The sequence below is a fragment of the Rhagoletis zephyria genome, unplaced genomic scaffold (genome assembly GCF_001687245.7).
Source record: "Rhagoletis zephyria isolate East Lansing unplaced genomic scaffold, Rhagoletis_zephyria_1.1 Rzeph_scaffold_00016, whole genome shotgun sequence".
Classification (NCBI taxonomy): Eukaryota; Metazoa; Arthropoda; class Insecta; order Diptera; family Tephritidae; genus Rhagoletis; species Rhagoletis zephyria.
Window position 1 is genome coordinate 900,854 of NW_016157100.1, and position 17,822 is coordinate 918,675.

General features: G+C 36.0%; 1 protein-coding gene across 7 annotated transcripts in view; it reads right to left on the reverse strand.

The window, feature by feature from the left end:
- Positions 1 to 1,064: 1,064 nt before the first annotated feature.
- Positions 1,065 to 17,822, reverse strand: part of LOC108360638 (LETM1 and EF-hand domain-containing protein anon-60Da, mitochondrial-like) — a 32,090-nt gene continuing 15,332 nt past the window's right edge. For all 7 annotated transcript variants that reach the window (XM_017613056.1, XM_017613019.1, XM_017613048.1 and 4 more), the window contains 4 exons: positions 3,931 to 5,858; positions 3,747 to 3,851; positions 3,381 to 3,659; positions 1,065 to 2,690 (listed from right to left, as the gene is read on the reverse strand). In XM_017613056.1, coding sequence (XP_017468545.1) covers positions 2,529 to 2,690; positions 3,381 to 3,659; positions 3,747 to 3,851; positions 3,931 to 5,858 — 2,474 coding nt within the window. In that variant the 3' untranslated portion in view covers positions 1,065 to 2,528. The remainder of the gene's footprint in view (positions 2,691 to 3,380; positions 3,660 to 3,746; positions 3,852 to 3,930; positions 5,859 to 17,822) is intronic.

Here is a 17,822-nt window from a genome sequence, read left to right on the forward strand (position 1 = left end):
GCTATATCTACCTCACCTTGCTCACTACCGCTATCGCCATTAAAAAACTGAGCCGCCGATAGGCGTCCGCTGTCACAATTTGGTCACCTGAAATGCTCGGGCTCATTCTAAGGCTGAAAACATAGCGGAGCGGCGAGCACAAAGCACCGAGCAAAGCGTCGATTGCAAAAAGAGCTGATTATAAGCACGCGGAGAAGGTGTCTGCCACTTCTGGGTTCAACCGGGAAAGATAGTTCTTGAGCCTGTGGCCCCACCCTGAAGGAAGTTGGGCTAGGCTGCTGATGTTCTCGACTCCCGCTTCGACTCCTAGCTTTTTCTGCATCTGCATGGAGATTCCGCAGAGTGTTGTTGAGATAAAATTTCAAAGAGAAAATGGACAAGATTTGACCAAGAAAGCTCGCTTGAGCAAAATTGCTACTTTCAAATTCAGAAAATCAGGCAGGTTCTGTAATTCACTTCCGAGTGAATTTCAACCAAAGTCACTTTGAACTCAATTTGAAAGGGGGTTGAAATTCAATCGGAAGTGAATTGCAGAATTTGTCTGAATAAAAAGAATTTTTAGTTGGAACAGCATTTTACTAAACATTTTTTTGTTTGTTTTTATTATCGACTTTATTGTACTCAATTTTATATCTTTACAAGTTCACAATATACAAGTTTGCAATTTACAAACAATATTAAAATTAAATCATAAATTCATGTACATACAACGAAAATTTCTCGGGTATAAGTACATACGCACTGATTCACTTGGAATTGTGGTACTAGCACTTAATTATTTGCTTTAATCAAACTATAATAATAAATCCAATTTGTAATTTTTAGGCAAAGGATGGATAATATAGTTGAAATTTTTAGAGAAATCTTTTTTGAAAACATGCCATCAAAACCTCCAAAATCAAATTGCGCGATACCACGAGAAGACAGCGGAAAAATGTTTCGGTCTTGTGTTTGTTTAAATATTTTTCAATAATTTTAAAGTCGGCCTACAACATTTGAAAGAAGATAAGTTCGTTTACACGGCGAATTTTGTAAGCAAAAAGGTTTGCATTCGTTACTTTAGCTAATTTTAACCAATTTCTTTGCAATATAGGTTACTTCAATTCACTTAAGTTAATTTAAAACTCATCGAAATTATGCGAATGCAGGTTATATGGAAACAAATAAGAAAATTAATTATAACTAAAGAATGTTTTAAAAGGTTAAGTAGCACTTTATGTACAGTACGCATAGCAGGAACGAAAATTTCAAATTACACGGAAAAGTTTTCGAGACTTTCCGTTTTTCAATATTCTTATGCTCTTTATATGGTAGTATAAAAAATTATGCAAATGGAGAATTCCCTCAAACTCGAAAAACTACAAAGTTCTAAACTCGTTACTTTTTCCATACAAATTTTCATAATTAGCAAAAGTAGGATTTCGGATTTCGAGGTTAATTCGAAGTTTTTTTCAGCTTAATGGAACTACCACCTTAGTAAATATTTTCATGATTTTTGTTTAGTAAACAAAACACGTATAGAGCAATAAAAGTTAAATAAATTTTTATAGTTTATTTATTTTACATATATAATTTTACAGCCTCACGAAATTCGTGGTGGAGTTTTGCACGCAGACTGACAGTAGTAGCATGTATGTATATATATTTCAATATGGTTTGTTAGAGGCGGTCGAACGGTTTTATACTTGTAAAAAAATGCCCGAAATATGCGCAAAACTCTCTTTCATTGCCCCAATATAAATGAGGAAGAAAAAAGAGCGCTGCTAATAATTCGTACGACAGCAGCGGCGACTTTCCAACAAAAAAAGTATTAGTAGTTTTAGGTAAACTTTTTTAACATTTTCAACATTTTTGCAATCGGTGTCTCAAGAGTGTAAAAAACTAAAAAAAAAAAAATTAACTGAATGATTTTCAAGTTCAAAAAGAGGAAAATCTTTAGCGCCACTCAATTATAAAAAGTTACACATACTACAAGTCAAACCAGCACCAAAAAGAAAGCACTATGTAGTAATATTTTGACTGCTATTACTATTACTTTATTATCTTTGCCTTCAACTTCAGTTGCAATCACTCGTCAATAGCCTTTAACTAATTACACTCTCGAACAACTATTTAAGGAGCAGTTTCTGTTTTCATTTTACCTTAAAAACTCTTCAAGTCTTATTTGCCACCTTTGCTGTCGTGATGGCCATTTTTTAAAAAACAACTTCCTGCTGCTTTACAACCTGCTACACCAACGCGCATACCGCATTCTTTTTTTACCAAACCAGTTTTTTAAACTAACTTTATATCTTTAGTTTTTCCACAGCCAGCCAGCCATTATATCCACTATTCATCAGCATTTCATACACACGCACGCTTGCACTCGACCCATTCAAATTCCACTACGAAACGAAAAAAAAAAACAAGACAAACCACCCTAGAAATGTTGTTAATTTGAATTCATTGCCGCTGCATCTTCACGTGTGCCGGCTACTTTTATCTGCAGACTTTTGTTGGGGTTTATCGTTATCATCACCATCCTCAAATCATAGCATTTTATCTTTCGGATTCACCTTAGTCGCTGTTGTTGATGGTGGTGGCGCGGGTAGTGGCTGCTCTGGTATTTGCGCGGTTATATCGTGTTTGGGGAGTATCTTCTCTTTTTGCTTTTCCGTCGCCTCCAAGAGTGGATTCCTCTCGTTGCTTGCCTGAAAGAAAAATAAATGGACCATATGTACATATGTATGTAAATGTGTGAATATGTAATATGCGTATGAAAGTGCCTGAAGTCATACGAATGAATGCTATGCCGTAATCTATTCAGGGCTCATCTACAACGTCTAATCTGAGTACGGAAACCTCTTTAAGTCATTCCCAGGAATTTCACTGTGTCTTTTGTGTGTAATGGTGGTTTCTAAGAAACTTCGAATGTAATTCACTTCCCATATCGTTGAGAAAAGCAGTAACTCTAGAAGGATGGTTATATAAAAGAGGTGAGGCCTCTCAGAACCGAAAAGATCAAAACATTGATGATATTGATATTCTTATCTTTATCGAGGAAGACAAATGGCCTAGTCAACTTGAAAACCAAATGCTACGATATAGATGAAGCGTTGCTAAGAATGTGCCTTATTCTGATGGTTAAAACCGCCCGAGGACAACGACTAAATACTATCAAATTTTACTTAAGGATGTTATGAAACTCAGTACCCATGGAATGATTGGCATATCCCACGCAACAACATCCAAGTCGCAGCAGTACAGACCCTCGACCTCAATTACCCTTTCATTGAATGTCCAGCTATGATTATCACCTCAGGCAAAACACTTTTAAAGTATTCACCAGTAATCTATTAAATTAAAGTTCATATGCCCTAAATTTTCCCCCAAATATTTACCTCCGTTTTCAAAACGTTCTTTTTGCTATCTAAACTTAAATCCATTGCGTTATCTTTCAGCTCTGGGGCAGTGTCTTTAAGTTCGTCCGAATTTTTCAGTTCTTCAGCCTGCTTTTGCTGATCTTTGATCTGTTTTTCGGCCAATTTGATGCTCTTCGCAATGGCCTTCTCCAAACGTTCTTCCGCCTCTATGATGTTCTCTTTGTCGAGCAGCGTGACCAACTCTTCAATTTGTTTGTCCGACAAATTAACGTTTTCACGACTGATGGCTTCTACGACCTGTAGCAATTATTTAATTGAAAACATTAGATATTTTAACTGTAAATACTTAGAAGAATTTTGTAACGCAAAGTCAAAGAAACTTACATTCAACACCTCATCTACAGTGATCCTGCCATCCTTATCGGCGTCAATTTTGCTCAACACTTTTTCGATTTGCCTCAAGCGGGTCTCATCTGAAGTCTTTTGCAGCTATTTAGAATAAAAGCACAATAAAATTAGAGCACAAACAACAATATTAGCAACATCTGCTGTACAACTAAGCACATACCTTCTTGATGGTATCCATCAGCTCGTCAATGCGCACAATATCCTCTTCCTGCACGAGGTCCTGGCTTTGCGCTGGCACGTCCGCAATCTCTTGAACGGCTATCTCGGTAGTTGCCTTTGCCTTCTTTTGTTGACTCTCGCGTTTCTTCTCCAAATCCACCAGCACCTTGTCCAAGTGTCCAATCATGCTGTTCACCTTCTTGAAGAGCAATTTCGCTGCGCGACTCTCGTGCAATGGTTCCTTAACCACATTGCGCACCTCACGCAATTCTTCAACATCCTCTTTGTAGTCTTCAAGTTCCTCTTTCAGATCTTTGAGCGTCTCTTTCTCAACCATCATTTTCTTATCTGTTGAGAGCGATTTCAAAGCGTCGGAAAGCAACTCCACATCCTTTGAAGATATATTATTGCTAGCTTCGGCCTGCTTACGCTCCTCGTTAGAGATGGTGCCAGCGCGCACAACAAATGGTACTTTGAGCTCTTCGGTTTCTTTCGCCTTCTCCTCTTCCATCTTCGCTCTTTCTGCTTCGCGTTCTTCCTCGCGCTCCTCTTTGATCTTGCGTTCTTCTTCTTTGAGCACTTCGATCTTCGTCTTATTATCGATTTTGCCTTCGCTCTCGCCAATCTTCTCCTTCGTCTTCGTGGCGACTGCTTCGGGCAGTACACGCATAGTCTCCACAAGTTTGTGCGTTGTCGCGGTTTCATCGGAGATCAGTAGCGCACGCGACAATAACAGCAGTGTTGGCGGCACCTTTTCGTTCAGTGACAAGTCAATCCATTCCTGCAGCTGTGCACGCAGCTTCTCCGATGTCAGTCCGTAGGCGCGCATGCCACGCGCCTTACACGCCTGCTGCAATTCAAAGAGATCAAGCGCGTCGACACCTTCGCGCGCGATCACACGATCATCGGCGGCGAGCGAACGCAATTTGACGCGTAGTTGGAAACGCAGTAAGTTGGTGGTGCCCATGGTGTTCAGCTCGAGCACACGACACAGCGCAGATAATTGCTCACGTGACAAAGCATCCAATGTGATTTCGTCTTCGAAACGCTTAGCGAACTTAATGATCTCCTCCATCGACACATACACTTTGGGATCTTTTATCTTCTCGAAAAACTCAGAGAATTGCTTGGCCTCTTCACTGCTGTGATCGTTCTTGTTATGTACAGCCATCTCGTCCAGTGTTTTTTGCAAAAACTTCGCCATTTCCAGACGCACTTGCAGCGATTGTTTCAGTTTATCTTCGCGATCCTTAGACGTTTGGAACGTGGACGGTAACATGCCCGGAAAGAAACGAATAAAGAACGGCAACAACAACTCCATGAACGGAACGATTATGAATACCGAAAAGGGTATGAGGCGGAATAGATCGGAGGTGGTGCGCAAAAGTAGTTTATTTTCACGACGTGTCAACGTCTTTCCATTAAGTACACGCCACAGCAGTTTTCGTGAAATATTTATGTCAATGACGAGTAGCCGAAAGCCATGATAATAATGCACCACTTCCTCCCATATGCGTGTAGTGAGTGGCTTCTGAGCGACGACAGCTTTTGGGGGCTCTGCGGCTACTGCCTTACCAGGCTCCGCAGCTTCACGCGCTGTTTTTGTTGCGACTGACGTGCTTGCTTCCTTTATGATCTCTTCCACTTTCTCTTTTTGCTTCTGCTTCATCGTATTGACAGTTACCTCCACTTTAGAAGATGCATTTTCACCTAGCCGTCGTGTTAGATGGAATTTTCGTGTTGTGCTATGTGCACCAATGTGCTGAGAATTGTAATGCGTTTCGCTGATATTATTCCAGCGGGGAAACAACATTGACTGCATTCCCATTTGTGTACCGGCACAGCTGCCGCCCATCCATAAACTTGAATTGGCTGAACCGCCAATGTGTCGTCGCAAGGCATAGCGGGACAGATATTGTGGTGTGGAGTCTGCAAATGAAATATAGCAAAATTGAAAGAAGTTGCAAATTATTATAACGAAAGTAATAGGTAAAAAATGTGATGAAAACCATGAAAGAATGGAATACACGATGAATTTGGGCTAATTGATCGAGATGATTACGGGCAGATGGTCTGATGTAAGTGTTAGCATAGGTCGCCAAGTTATGCTATTTGCCACGTTTTAGTGCCAAAGATGGTGGAGCACGTTGAAGTCACCTACTACCATTCGGTGTTCACCTCTGAGTAGCACACCTATGTCAAGGTAATAACCTGCCGAGCAGGTTAAATATTTCGAGCTCGACATCGCCTGACCGGACGGCTATGTCCTGACATTCTAGGGCGGTTTCACTGGGGTCGCTATCTTATGGATTCTTCGATTAGATGATACTGCACGGTATGGTTTAAGATGAACGCTAGCACCCCTATTACATATACATATATATGTATTTTCAAAAAAATTCTGTGGAAGTTAAAAAAATTAAAGTTTTTTGGTTCACGAGGACGAATAATAATATAATAATAATAATAATAATAGATTGGCGCATACACATATGTTACGTGTTTGGCCGAGCTTCTCCTCCGGTTTGTGGCGTGGGTACTGTGGGTGTCACACAAAGCGGAAGGACCTACAGTTTAACGCCGACTCCCAAAAGCGATTGTATTTTTATGAGAAGCTGTTTTTCGTGCCAGAAATACACTCGGAAGTTTGCCAAAGCTGTTTTGTTTTTTCATCTTTTGATATTGGATTGAACCGCGCTTGAACCCAGGTCCTGCAGAATGGTAGCCCGCACTGCTAGCCACTACACCAATCATTTAGCTTCAGTGGTATTGAAAAAGCGCTTTTTAATTATTTTTATTTTTTAAGCCAATAAAGTAAAAATTTGGGAAATTCGTGGATGTGGTCGTGTGTATATTAGCCCTTAACATATAATTTTTTCCAAAAAAAATATTGCAAATTTTGTAAGAATATTCAAGGATTAAATTTCAAAAGGGCATTTTCAATACCTATTCGTCCTTATGAAGCAAAAAATTTCAATACTACAGAATTTTGTCTTTAATTTGATTCCCAATATGGGCATTCTTCATTGCACGGAAGTTTTTTAAAACTGTTTTTGAATTAGTCATATCTTTGAAATTTCAAGGTCCTTTTGAAAAATTCTAACGACAGAGAAAAAAAACTAAAAATGCAGTTTTACTGTATTTGGCCCCTAATTTCGCGAATATATATTGTATATGTGTAATTAGATGACAATAAGGTGCTCATTGTAAGCACCGTCTTGTTAAAAATGCATTATTTAGAAGCACATTGCCAAAGGCAAAGTAAAAAAAAACCCGTTTAATCTATCAAATATTTTTGAGACATAAGAATTTACGACAAAAAAAGAAATAACAAAGAGAAACCGATAAGAGCTCGAAAGTGATCGGAAATGTTTTGTGCTTTGTAGCCGAATTAGCCATTTATGTATGTGTTCATAGTTGCGGATTCTCTTCGAATTCAAAGTACGTCTACAGAATTTTTCCATATTTATCATTTCACTTAATTATCAGCAATTAACACCTATTGTTTGTATATAAATATATATGTATGTATCTATGTATATTGTTCTGTTACGATAACGCTAAGCAAACACGAGCCCTAATGAATACGTAATTTACCATTTCAAATGTATTAAAAATAAGAAATGCTTAAAAATGTACAGTAAGCCAGAAAAAGAACAAAATCGCACCACATCGCGACAATTCTCTTTCATTTGAGAAATGTACTAAATATTAGGCAAAAGCCCTGATAAACTCATTAAGATCGGTAAGGTATATCCTCATATCAATGATTGTGCCGACATGAGTTTTTTGTGATATGACGCCATTTAAGAGGAATACATATCAATTCTCGCAAAATCAACAAAATCGATAATCCATAAGGTATATGCATCTCCGATGCTACTGACTGTTCATCTTTTATCATTCTAATAAAGAAATTTAAAATCACTTTCAAAAACTGATAACAGATAAGTTTGGGAACTTTTTTTAACATTCTGCATTTTGTATCGACCTTTTTCATTTCGGCAGAAGAGGATTTCGACATCTTTCTTTCTGCAAAGAAACATTTTTATATTTTGTCATTTCTATTTCGAAACTTGTATTTTAAACTTATCGTACGGGTGTCCCTCTGGAGTTGCAAACCCACTAGTTACAATAAAATGACTCAAAACTAAAATAAAGCTCTAAATGACTACTTTCGTCACCCACTGAAAGCTAAAAACAAAAATAATAACGATACTACTATCATACTGTCATGTACTATGTATGGTCATATGCACCAGATGTACACGAACACCTATCAGTACTATTATTTTTACATAGTTATGTATGTATGTATGTACATACATATGTACGAAAATACATTTATATTCTATATGAGAACTGTTGAATTGATTAAAGGTAGCGCTTGAGCGAATTATAAAGATTTCATATTGAATTAATTTTTTTTATGTAAATACACATATGTATGTAGGCGTATGAACATATAAGCGTACATACATACTCACGTATTTTCTATACGATCCAATGTACAGTATCCGTCATATCTATAGCACCCCCATTACAAAGTGATATTATTTGTCACTTATGTTTATTTATTTATTTTTAAGAATTTTCAATTAAAATACAGTTCACGCTATAACAAAACCCAAGCTTAATTGGTAGAAAACTACAAAAAATGCAACGATTTGCACCCAAATTTCAAACTTTTTTCTCAGAAGCGTTCGAATTTTTTGAGAGTACAGTTTTATAGCCATTTATATTTTAGTCTTATAATGTACAAGTTTCAAGAGCCTAAACAATACGGTTGATTTTCTAGAATTTCATTTGCCGCATTTGAGAATAAACACTATTTATTTCTATATGAAAGAAAATCGCAATGCTTTTGGCAAAACATCTAAAAATCAACAGTAACTTTTAGCTACTTAAAACTTGCATTGTTACATTAGAATTGATTAGAATTTATGGGCTATAAAATTGTATACGCAAAAAAATTCTAACATTTCTGAGAAAAAAGTTTGAAATTTGGGGGAAAATTTGTTGCACTTTTTTTTAGTTTTCTACAAAGTTTTCAACTTGGGTTTTGTTGGAGCGTGAACTGTATTTTAATTGAAAATTCTTAAAAACAAATAAATACACCTAATTGGCAAAAGCGAAAGATTTTCCACAACTTAGAGGGATTTCAAGACAAATTTTAAACATACCAGCTACACTCAGAACAAATCACTTCCTTAAAACAAGAAAACAGTATCCTTATTTTAGAGTTACTGTTTTTTCCTTAATATTATGAAAAATTTACTCAATTTGAGAAGTTTTTCCTTAATTCAAAAATAGGGCGTCATTAATTTGAGGAAGTAAATTTACTCAATATATGTAAGTAATAATTTCCCCAATATAAGTAAACATTTTCTTAAATAATTTTGAATTTTGTCAGTGCTGTTAAGACAAAGTAAATTTCTTTCCTGGCAAATGTCGGCTGTGGCGTCGCGTGAAGACTACAGCTTCTGGTTCTGAGATGACAGGTTCGAGTCCGGTGGGGGGTGGTTAGAGTAAGGTAAGTCAATTATTTCAATTTAAATATAAATTACAAATAGTAAAATTAATTTAATATAGGGAAAAACCTAAATACTCAAGTACCATAAAAAATAAATTGGATAAATTTTTTTTAAATCAATTTAAAAATTACAATTATCAAAAAAAAAATTCCTACTCTGGGACTCGAACCTTGCATATCTCGACTAGCACGCCAGAGCTTTGCTCTGTCGGCCATTGCCACTGTTTGAACGCCATGAGCAAAACGACATACTTATTCCTTTCACGGGGGATGAAATGACAAGCAAATTTTTCCTAAAACTAAGGAATTGTGTTTTCCTTAAACTGAGTCAAATCGTTTACTCATATCAAGGCAGCCATGTCATTGGAGCCATTTCAAGGTAATATTTCCTTGAAATAATATACTTTTTTCCCAGCATCAAGGAATGTTTTTTCTGAGTGTAGCTCAGCAACTATTGAAAGAGTTTTTTCTGTGTCAGGCAGAATTCTAGAAGAAAGACGTACACGATTGGTGAGAAAACCGTGATAAAATAATATTTTTAAACAAAAATATGAGATAATGTAATTTTAAAATTATTTAAATAAATATTGATGAGAATTCTTTTCTATGAAATTTGTAAAAAAAATTAATAGTGCGTTCATGCCAGCCAAGGCGTTTGGCCAAGCTTTTCTTACAAGCTTTATACATATGTATAAATAAAGTTTCAATTTGGAAAAAAAATGTCGGTGAAGAAGCGTGCGCGAGCGTGCGTGATTAAAAAACTAGGCGTCGTGAGCGTGATTGAAAAAAATATAACAGAACGTGAATGTGCGTGTTTTACAAAACCATCAACGTGAGCATGCGTGAACGTGAGCCAAAATCACTCTTTCGGCAAGAAGACAAATTTTGGAAGGTGCCCCAAACCCTATCTCGGAAACAATTTTTTTTTACCACTCTAATGTATGTACATGGGTACATATGTATGCATATATACACATTTGTATTTTTGATTAGTTATGCATGTGGTGTTAATATGGTTGATTAAATTACATGTATTTATGTACATACATAGTATACATAATAATGTAGATAAACAGGATTTCAACAAAGTAAGATCTAAAACTGCGAGTAATAACTCACTTCACCAATTAAATAGCTATCGAAAGACTTACAAGAATAAAAATCGAGGGGTCAATTGTCATCTCGCTTTACAAATGACTGTCGAAAAAATTGCAAAAAAAACGTGAAAATTCAAGATTGACATATAGGAATTAAATCAATATCACAATATCCTGGAATTCATTTTCCCAATGCGGAAAAATTTTTACCTACAAAGGGAGACAAGCCATAGAGTTTGGGGTGGAATTGGCATTCATTTACGAAAATATAAACGCTTCTGGACACATTGACAACATAGAAGACCATTTGGAGCCCTCAACGGCTGTTTCTCTCGACAATTAAAAAAGGCAATCTTAGTCGCGTGGAGAAATTAAATAACGGTTTAATACCGCCAAACTCTTATAAACTTGATGGCGGCGAGGATATCAGCTGTTTTAAGGCCCCTTCTTCAACCGGTCATGACTAATCCATAAAAGCTTTCGATATGCTGGTCACGTTTTAACTCCGCGCTTGCAAAGATTCAAAGAATAACCTAAAGAGTTCAACCTTGAGATTTCAAAAAATCCAAGTAATTTTTGTGGCAACATCTTATTCAATAATAAGTATAGACATTTATTTCACGCATCTCCGGTAGTTTTGGGAATTTGAGTTATGTGTTAGACTGAACCTTATTCTCGTTATGAAGCTTATTAAATGTATGGTGAAGTATCCAAAAAGGTGAATTTTTATTTACATCTCTATTGCTTGTTACATTTTTCGACGAAAACGTGCGCAAGTACCGCTATATGGTAAGCCGGGGTGTATTAATTTTGAGTAAATTGGCATCCTTAAATTTCGAAATATNAGTTTCAAGCATTTCTGAAATTTACCGTTATATGAAGAGCGGCCGTAATTTTAGTCCGATTTCAATAATTTTCAACGTGGCAAACACAATAACCATACCGAGTTTGGTATAAATTGGTAGAACGGTTACCGAGATACATATATGTGATCATAAGTGGGCGGTGCCACGCCCATTTTCCAAAATTTTATCATAAACGTATTTCTTGGTAAAGAATAGTTGCAAGCATCAATTTTGAATAAATTAGCTTTAATATTTAATGATTTATCGAAGATTTCGTATTTCTCCAAATTACCGTTATATGGGAAGTGGGCGTGTTTATTGTCCGATTTTAAAAATTTACGGCCATTTGGTATGCTGTATTAATGCGAACTGTGCCAAGTTTGGAAGAAATTGGTGCAGCGATTACCAAGATATACACATTTAACCATAAGTGGGCGTGGCTACGCCCATTTTCTAAAAATTTATAATATTCTTATTTTTAGTCTAAATATTATTGCAAATATTAATTGCGTGGTTATTGTCCGTTTTTGCCCATTTTCAATACCATCCGTCCTTCGCCCGAAAGAAGTGCACGTACCAAGTTTCGTTAAGATATCTCAATTTTTACTCGAGTTATCGTGTGCACAGACGGACGGACAGACAGTCACCGCTTAATCGATTTCCCTTTTCATTCTGATCATTTATGTATACATTTGTCTATATCTATCTCGATTCGTTTTGCCTGTTACAAACAACCGTTATGTGAACAAAGTTATAATCCCTTGTGCACAAGTGCGCTCGGGTATAAAAAAATATACATACATACTATGGAAGGTAAAAGTAACAACGTATGTAGCGTATACGCCCCGTAGCACCATACAAAATCAGCTAACACGTTTACTCGCACGCGTTAACCTAAGTCATATTATTTAAAAGTAAATAGATAATTAAACATTGGCGTGGAGATTTTTACAAAGTATTCATTATGCACACATGTTCATATATATTATTTTCTTCAAGTACATACATATATAACGATTTTAGAATGAATTTCGAGTGCCAATAAAAATTCTAAAAATGGAATTTTAGCTTCTCAAATCATAGTCATCTTTTACTCAGTGTAATTTTTTTCATTTGGTGGCACACTCGTTTTATTACACTAGATTCCTTCGTTTTGGCAATAAGAACATTTTCACCGTTTAATTTTGACATTTTGAAGTATCTTAAATTATTAAAATTAAAAAATCGTAAAATTTCAAAAAGTACAAAATAGCTGCGACAGATATTCTGCATGTTGCATTTTTTTTTATTTGATTGCACACTCTTGAAACTTCACAGATATGTTGTATTTGATGGCTCTAGTATGAAAATTCGATTTGAGAACTTTCCAAAGTAATTAAAAAAACAATTATGATATTTTCGAGTGACAATGAAAAAATTGTAATGTCGGTACTTTTTCGCCTAAATAAACATTTTAAGGCTAAAATTGTTCAAATACTTGATATATTTTTATTGTACATACTTGTTACCGGAAGTCCATTGATTGAAATATATGCAAAAGAATGCTTTAGCGTTTTTTTTTCTGGCGAGAGAAGGAAGTGACTAAAAAAACTCGTGCGATTCGCTTATATGTACTTCAATAGACCAAATGGAGATATTTCCAATTAAATTTATGTTTTTTTATTATAAGATGAAAATTGCAGTTAACTTGCTAGCAAATTTTAACATTTAACAGAACTTATGTGAGCATTTAAATTTATTATTTATTTATTAAATAGTGTTTCATAGAGACGGTAAGGTTCTTCAAAATACTATTTAACAAGTTAATTTTAATAGCCCGTATTTACATATGCACGTAAATATTATGAAAATGTGTACTACATGTGCAGATAGATGCCTGTATAACAGAATACAGCGTCCAATTCACACACTTTAGGAAAATTACGTGTACCATTGAGCAACAAAAGTGAAATTGCATAAATGAAAAGAAGAGTACGAACGTTAAATAAGTGAAAACCAAAAGTGTGCCAAATTTAGCATTTGAAAGCTAAACGAAAGCACTTACAATGTATATAGTATAAAAATGTTCTTATAAGTAGTGTAAGACTTATACACATGTACATAAACATACATAAGTATGTACATATTTATTTATTTCGAGTCTATGATTTATACAATCTCACAGACTAGAACAAACATTTTTTTTTATTAAAAATTTAGAATAAAGTGTATGTAATGTTTTCTAAAATTCTATGTTCTCATTATTTATTGCCTTTACACAAAGCATTGAAATCATTCATTACACTAATGACTGGTTGATTTAGAGCATAGTTGATTTTACAAAAGTCAATAATAAACAAATCTTGTTGACGTAGCATTCTCATCAGAGCGTCGAGTTTAATGAGTTGTAAAAGGCTTATAAGTTTGCACCCGAAATATATGGAGGAGAAGGGTGTTCAAACGTTATTTGGGCAAGTCCAAATTTATGGTAATTCTATGGTTTACACTGAATAAGAGTAACTGTCCGCCCTTGACTTTAAACAACGTACAAATACCACAAAGCAATCATGTCACTTACCTAGGGGTCCACCTGNAAAAAAAAAAAAAAAAAAAAAAATTCTATGGTAATTTCTATGGTAAATTTCATATGTAGGATTCCAAACTAGAGAGGCATATTCAAGTTTAGACCTAACAAAGGTGGAATATAAAATATTTCTTGTATATGGGTCTTTGAATTGATCCCTATTACGCTTGATGAATGCGAGAGAAGCGAACGCCTTAGGAATAATTAGCCTCTTATTTGGCGCTGTAACCGCCTAAGCGAGTTTGGCCGAGTTCAACAAAGCACGCCAGTCGTTTCTTTTCTGTGCCAACTGGCGCCAATTGGGAAAGCCAAGTGAAGCCAAGTCCTTCTCCACCTGGTCTTTCCATCTCAGTGGGGGCCTCCCTCCTCCTCTGCATTCGAACGACATGACCAAGCCAGCGGAGCCGCTGTATTTTAATTCGCTGCACTATGTCCATATCGTTGTAAAGCTCATTTAGCTCATCGTTTCATCGTTTGCGGTACTCGCCGTCGCCAACGCGTAAAGACCCGTAAATCTTCCGCAAAATCTTTCTCTCGAACACTCCAAGAGCCGCCTCATCGGATGTTGTCATTGTCCATGCTTCTGCGCCATATACCAGCACGGGCATGATGAGTGACTTATAGAGCATGGTTTTCGTACGTCGAGAGAGGACTTTACTCCTGAATTGCCTACTCAGTCCAAAGCACTTGTTGGCAAGAGTGATTCTGCGTTCGATTTCAATGCTGACATAATTATCGGTGTTAATGCTGGTTCCCAAGTAAACGAATTTCTCTACTTTCTCGAAATTGTAACTGTCAACAGTGATGTGGGTGCCAAGGCGCGAATGTGCAGACTGTTTGTTAGATGACAGGAGATAATTCGTCTTGTCCTCGTTTACCACCAGACTCATTCGCTTTACTTCCTTATCCAACTTGGAAAAGGCAGAACAGACTTCGCGGTTTTTGATGCCGATGATATCGATGTCATCGGCACAAGCCAGCAATTGCACGCTCTTGTAGTAAATTGTTCCTGAGGGGTTTAGTTCTGCAACTCTTATTATCTTCTCCAACATCAGATTAAAGAAGTCACATGAAAGAGAGTCGCCCTGTATGAAGCCCCGTTTGGTGGCGAACGGGTCGGATAGGTTTTCCCCGATTCTGATGGAGCTGGTGGTATTGTTCAACGTCAGTTTAAACAGCCGTATCAAATTCAGACATAGCGCGTATAGGCAACTCCTTTTGGTGCTGTCGAAAGCGGCTTTAAAGTCGACAAATAGGTGGTGAGTGTCGATTCTTTTTTTCGCGGGTCTTTTCCAAGATTTGGCGTATATGGTGGATTTCCCAGGCCTAAAGCCACACTGATTAGCCTCAATGATTACGTCATAAATTAGACTAAAATACACGACTCGACAACATTGGCATTGCCTACTGTTGCAATTAGGAATGTCGGAAAAGCATCGATTTTTTTTTTTTTAAATGACATCTCTAGCACAGCAAAGAGACATTTCAGTTTTTCAATTATACAAAAAATTCCGTTAGAAACATAATTAGCTCTATTACAGGATTAATTTGAAATTTTGTACACTTAGTTAATAACATATTTTGCTGTTGAATAATATCTGAAAAGTCCTATGTAAATCGATGCATCGATGTATGCTCTTCGATATATCGAAAAATATCGATGTACATTTCGGTATATTGAATCAAAGAATTATATCGATTTATTTTTGCCACAGGCATCCATAGCTGAAATAAGTAGATGACGAAAATTGTCGAAAACTCTCCAGTGCTGCCAAGTTTTCCCATTTTAATACACTAGTCGAATAAAACTTTTAGGCAATGCCATGTACATACTTTTCGATACGACTAGACTTTCGAAAAATGACTATTTAACTGTTCAACAAATGTGAAAGATGACCACCTCTGAGATACCACCTTTCCTGTAAAAAAAAAAAGAATTATAGAAATCGGTTAACGTGGCTAAAAGTTATGCGGTAACAACCATTAAAATAATATTCCGACGAATTGACAACCTCCTCCTTTTTTTGAAGTCGGTTAAAAACAGTTTAGTCAGTGACAATGAGCGTCCAGCTAAAAGCCCATGTTTACAAGGGGATATTAATTGCTTAATGGCAAAAGAAAGTTTATTACTAATAACAGGTTCACAAAACAAAAAAGTTTCTGCTTATTGAACCAAAACTCTATATACGTATGTTATTCGACATCCTGAATGAGAACCCGCGAGGTCTGTTAGCCTCCATCACATCAGGTTCGAGGTCATTTGACATTATGGACATTATGGACATTATGGAAGCTTAGAAATAGGACGATCCTTGGAGATGTTACTTTTGTTGCCTGCTTTAAAAATAGGGGACACAGAGGTGATTTTACATTCATCCAGAAACTGATGTATCTTTAACGATAAATTGAATATAAGCAGCAGTGGTGCGGAAATGGAGGAGCAGAAGTGTTATTGTACGTGGGCTGACCACTCAAAGGATACTCATTCACAAAATTTGAAAAAAACCTGCTAACATATTCGCTTTATTATTACTTGATGATGACTGCTTCCCTTCATACTGCATGGACATTGGCTGCAGCCCATTGACTACGGTTAATTCCGTAATAGATAAAAAGTCAAAACAAAAGCTTAACTAAAAAAATACACAAACAAACAAAAACACAAAACATAACTAGCCATTGAACGTAATTTCTGCCACATTTAAATATGTATGTATATACTGATATTTTAATAAAATGACTATGGAAATTTCTGCACACACGCATTCACATTAGAATACTGCAAACCTAGTATTTATGTATTTGTTTTTATATTTTTAATAATTATTATCTATTGGCGTCATGCAGTCTACCTAACCAGCTGCAGAGCAAAACACGTCGCTATTGCCCCAATTACCTAGCTTTGCCCCCATAACATAAAAACACACAGCGCGATTTCTCGTGAATGTCAATGAACGTTGTTGCGTGAAATATCCATATTTGACTATTGTTTGTAGGTGTGAATTCTCAAATATGCATACATACATACATATGTGGTGGCTAATATACCAGTAGTGCGTTTCTGTAACTAATGCGATATTATATCGCAAAACCTGTCAGAACGCGGTATCGCAAAGTTCATATCGCAAACGATAAACGAAGTGTTTCTGTAACTAAAAAAACTCACCTTGCGATAAATTGGTGGTGAGTATTGTAAAAATTACACGAATTGTCAGAATGAAGAACATATGTTCTTGTATAGTTGTGAGAAATTGAAGTAAAAGTAATAATTTTTATATATTTTGATTATTTAAATCATTTAAAATATAGAATGATGGTTGCACATCTACTTGCATTGGCTGATGATCAAAGGAACATGTTGCGCATTCATAGGCGCTTTTTAAGGGATAATACTGATCCATTTTATTTGCCAGAAGCGCGTTTCATTGAGTTATTTAGATTGAATAAGGAGTCTGCGCTGGAACTTCTTGGTGAAATAAGTCCGTATATGAAGGATGGTATACGAATAACTTTTGTACCAAAGGCTATAAGGATGGTATCGGCATTGCATTATTATGCTACTGGATCCTTTTTAAGAGATATCGGGCAAGATTTTGTGTGTCCACTAAGTAAAACTACGATTTGCAGATCTATTAATGAAGTGACTCTTATCATTCAAAATAAGATAATGATGAAATACATTAAATTTCCAACTAGTTTGGAAATGAAAAATAGAATTCGACAAAGGTAATAATACATATCGTTACCTTAATTCACAAAGGCGCTAACCAAAACTTTTTTTTCGAAACTGCGTTTTTCACAGATTTTGGCAGTATATATTAAAATATACCTTCAATAAAAATTTTAAAGTGTTAG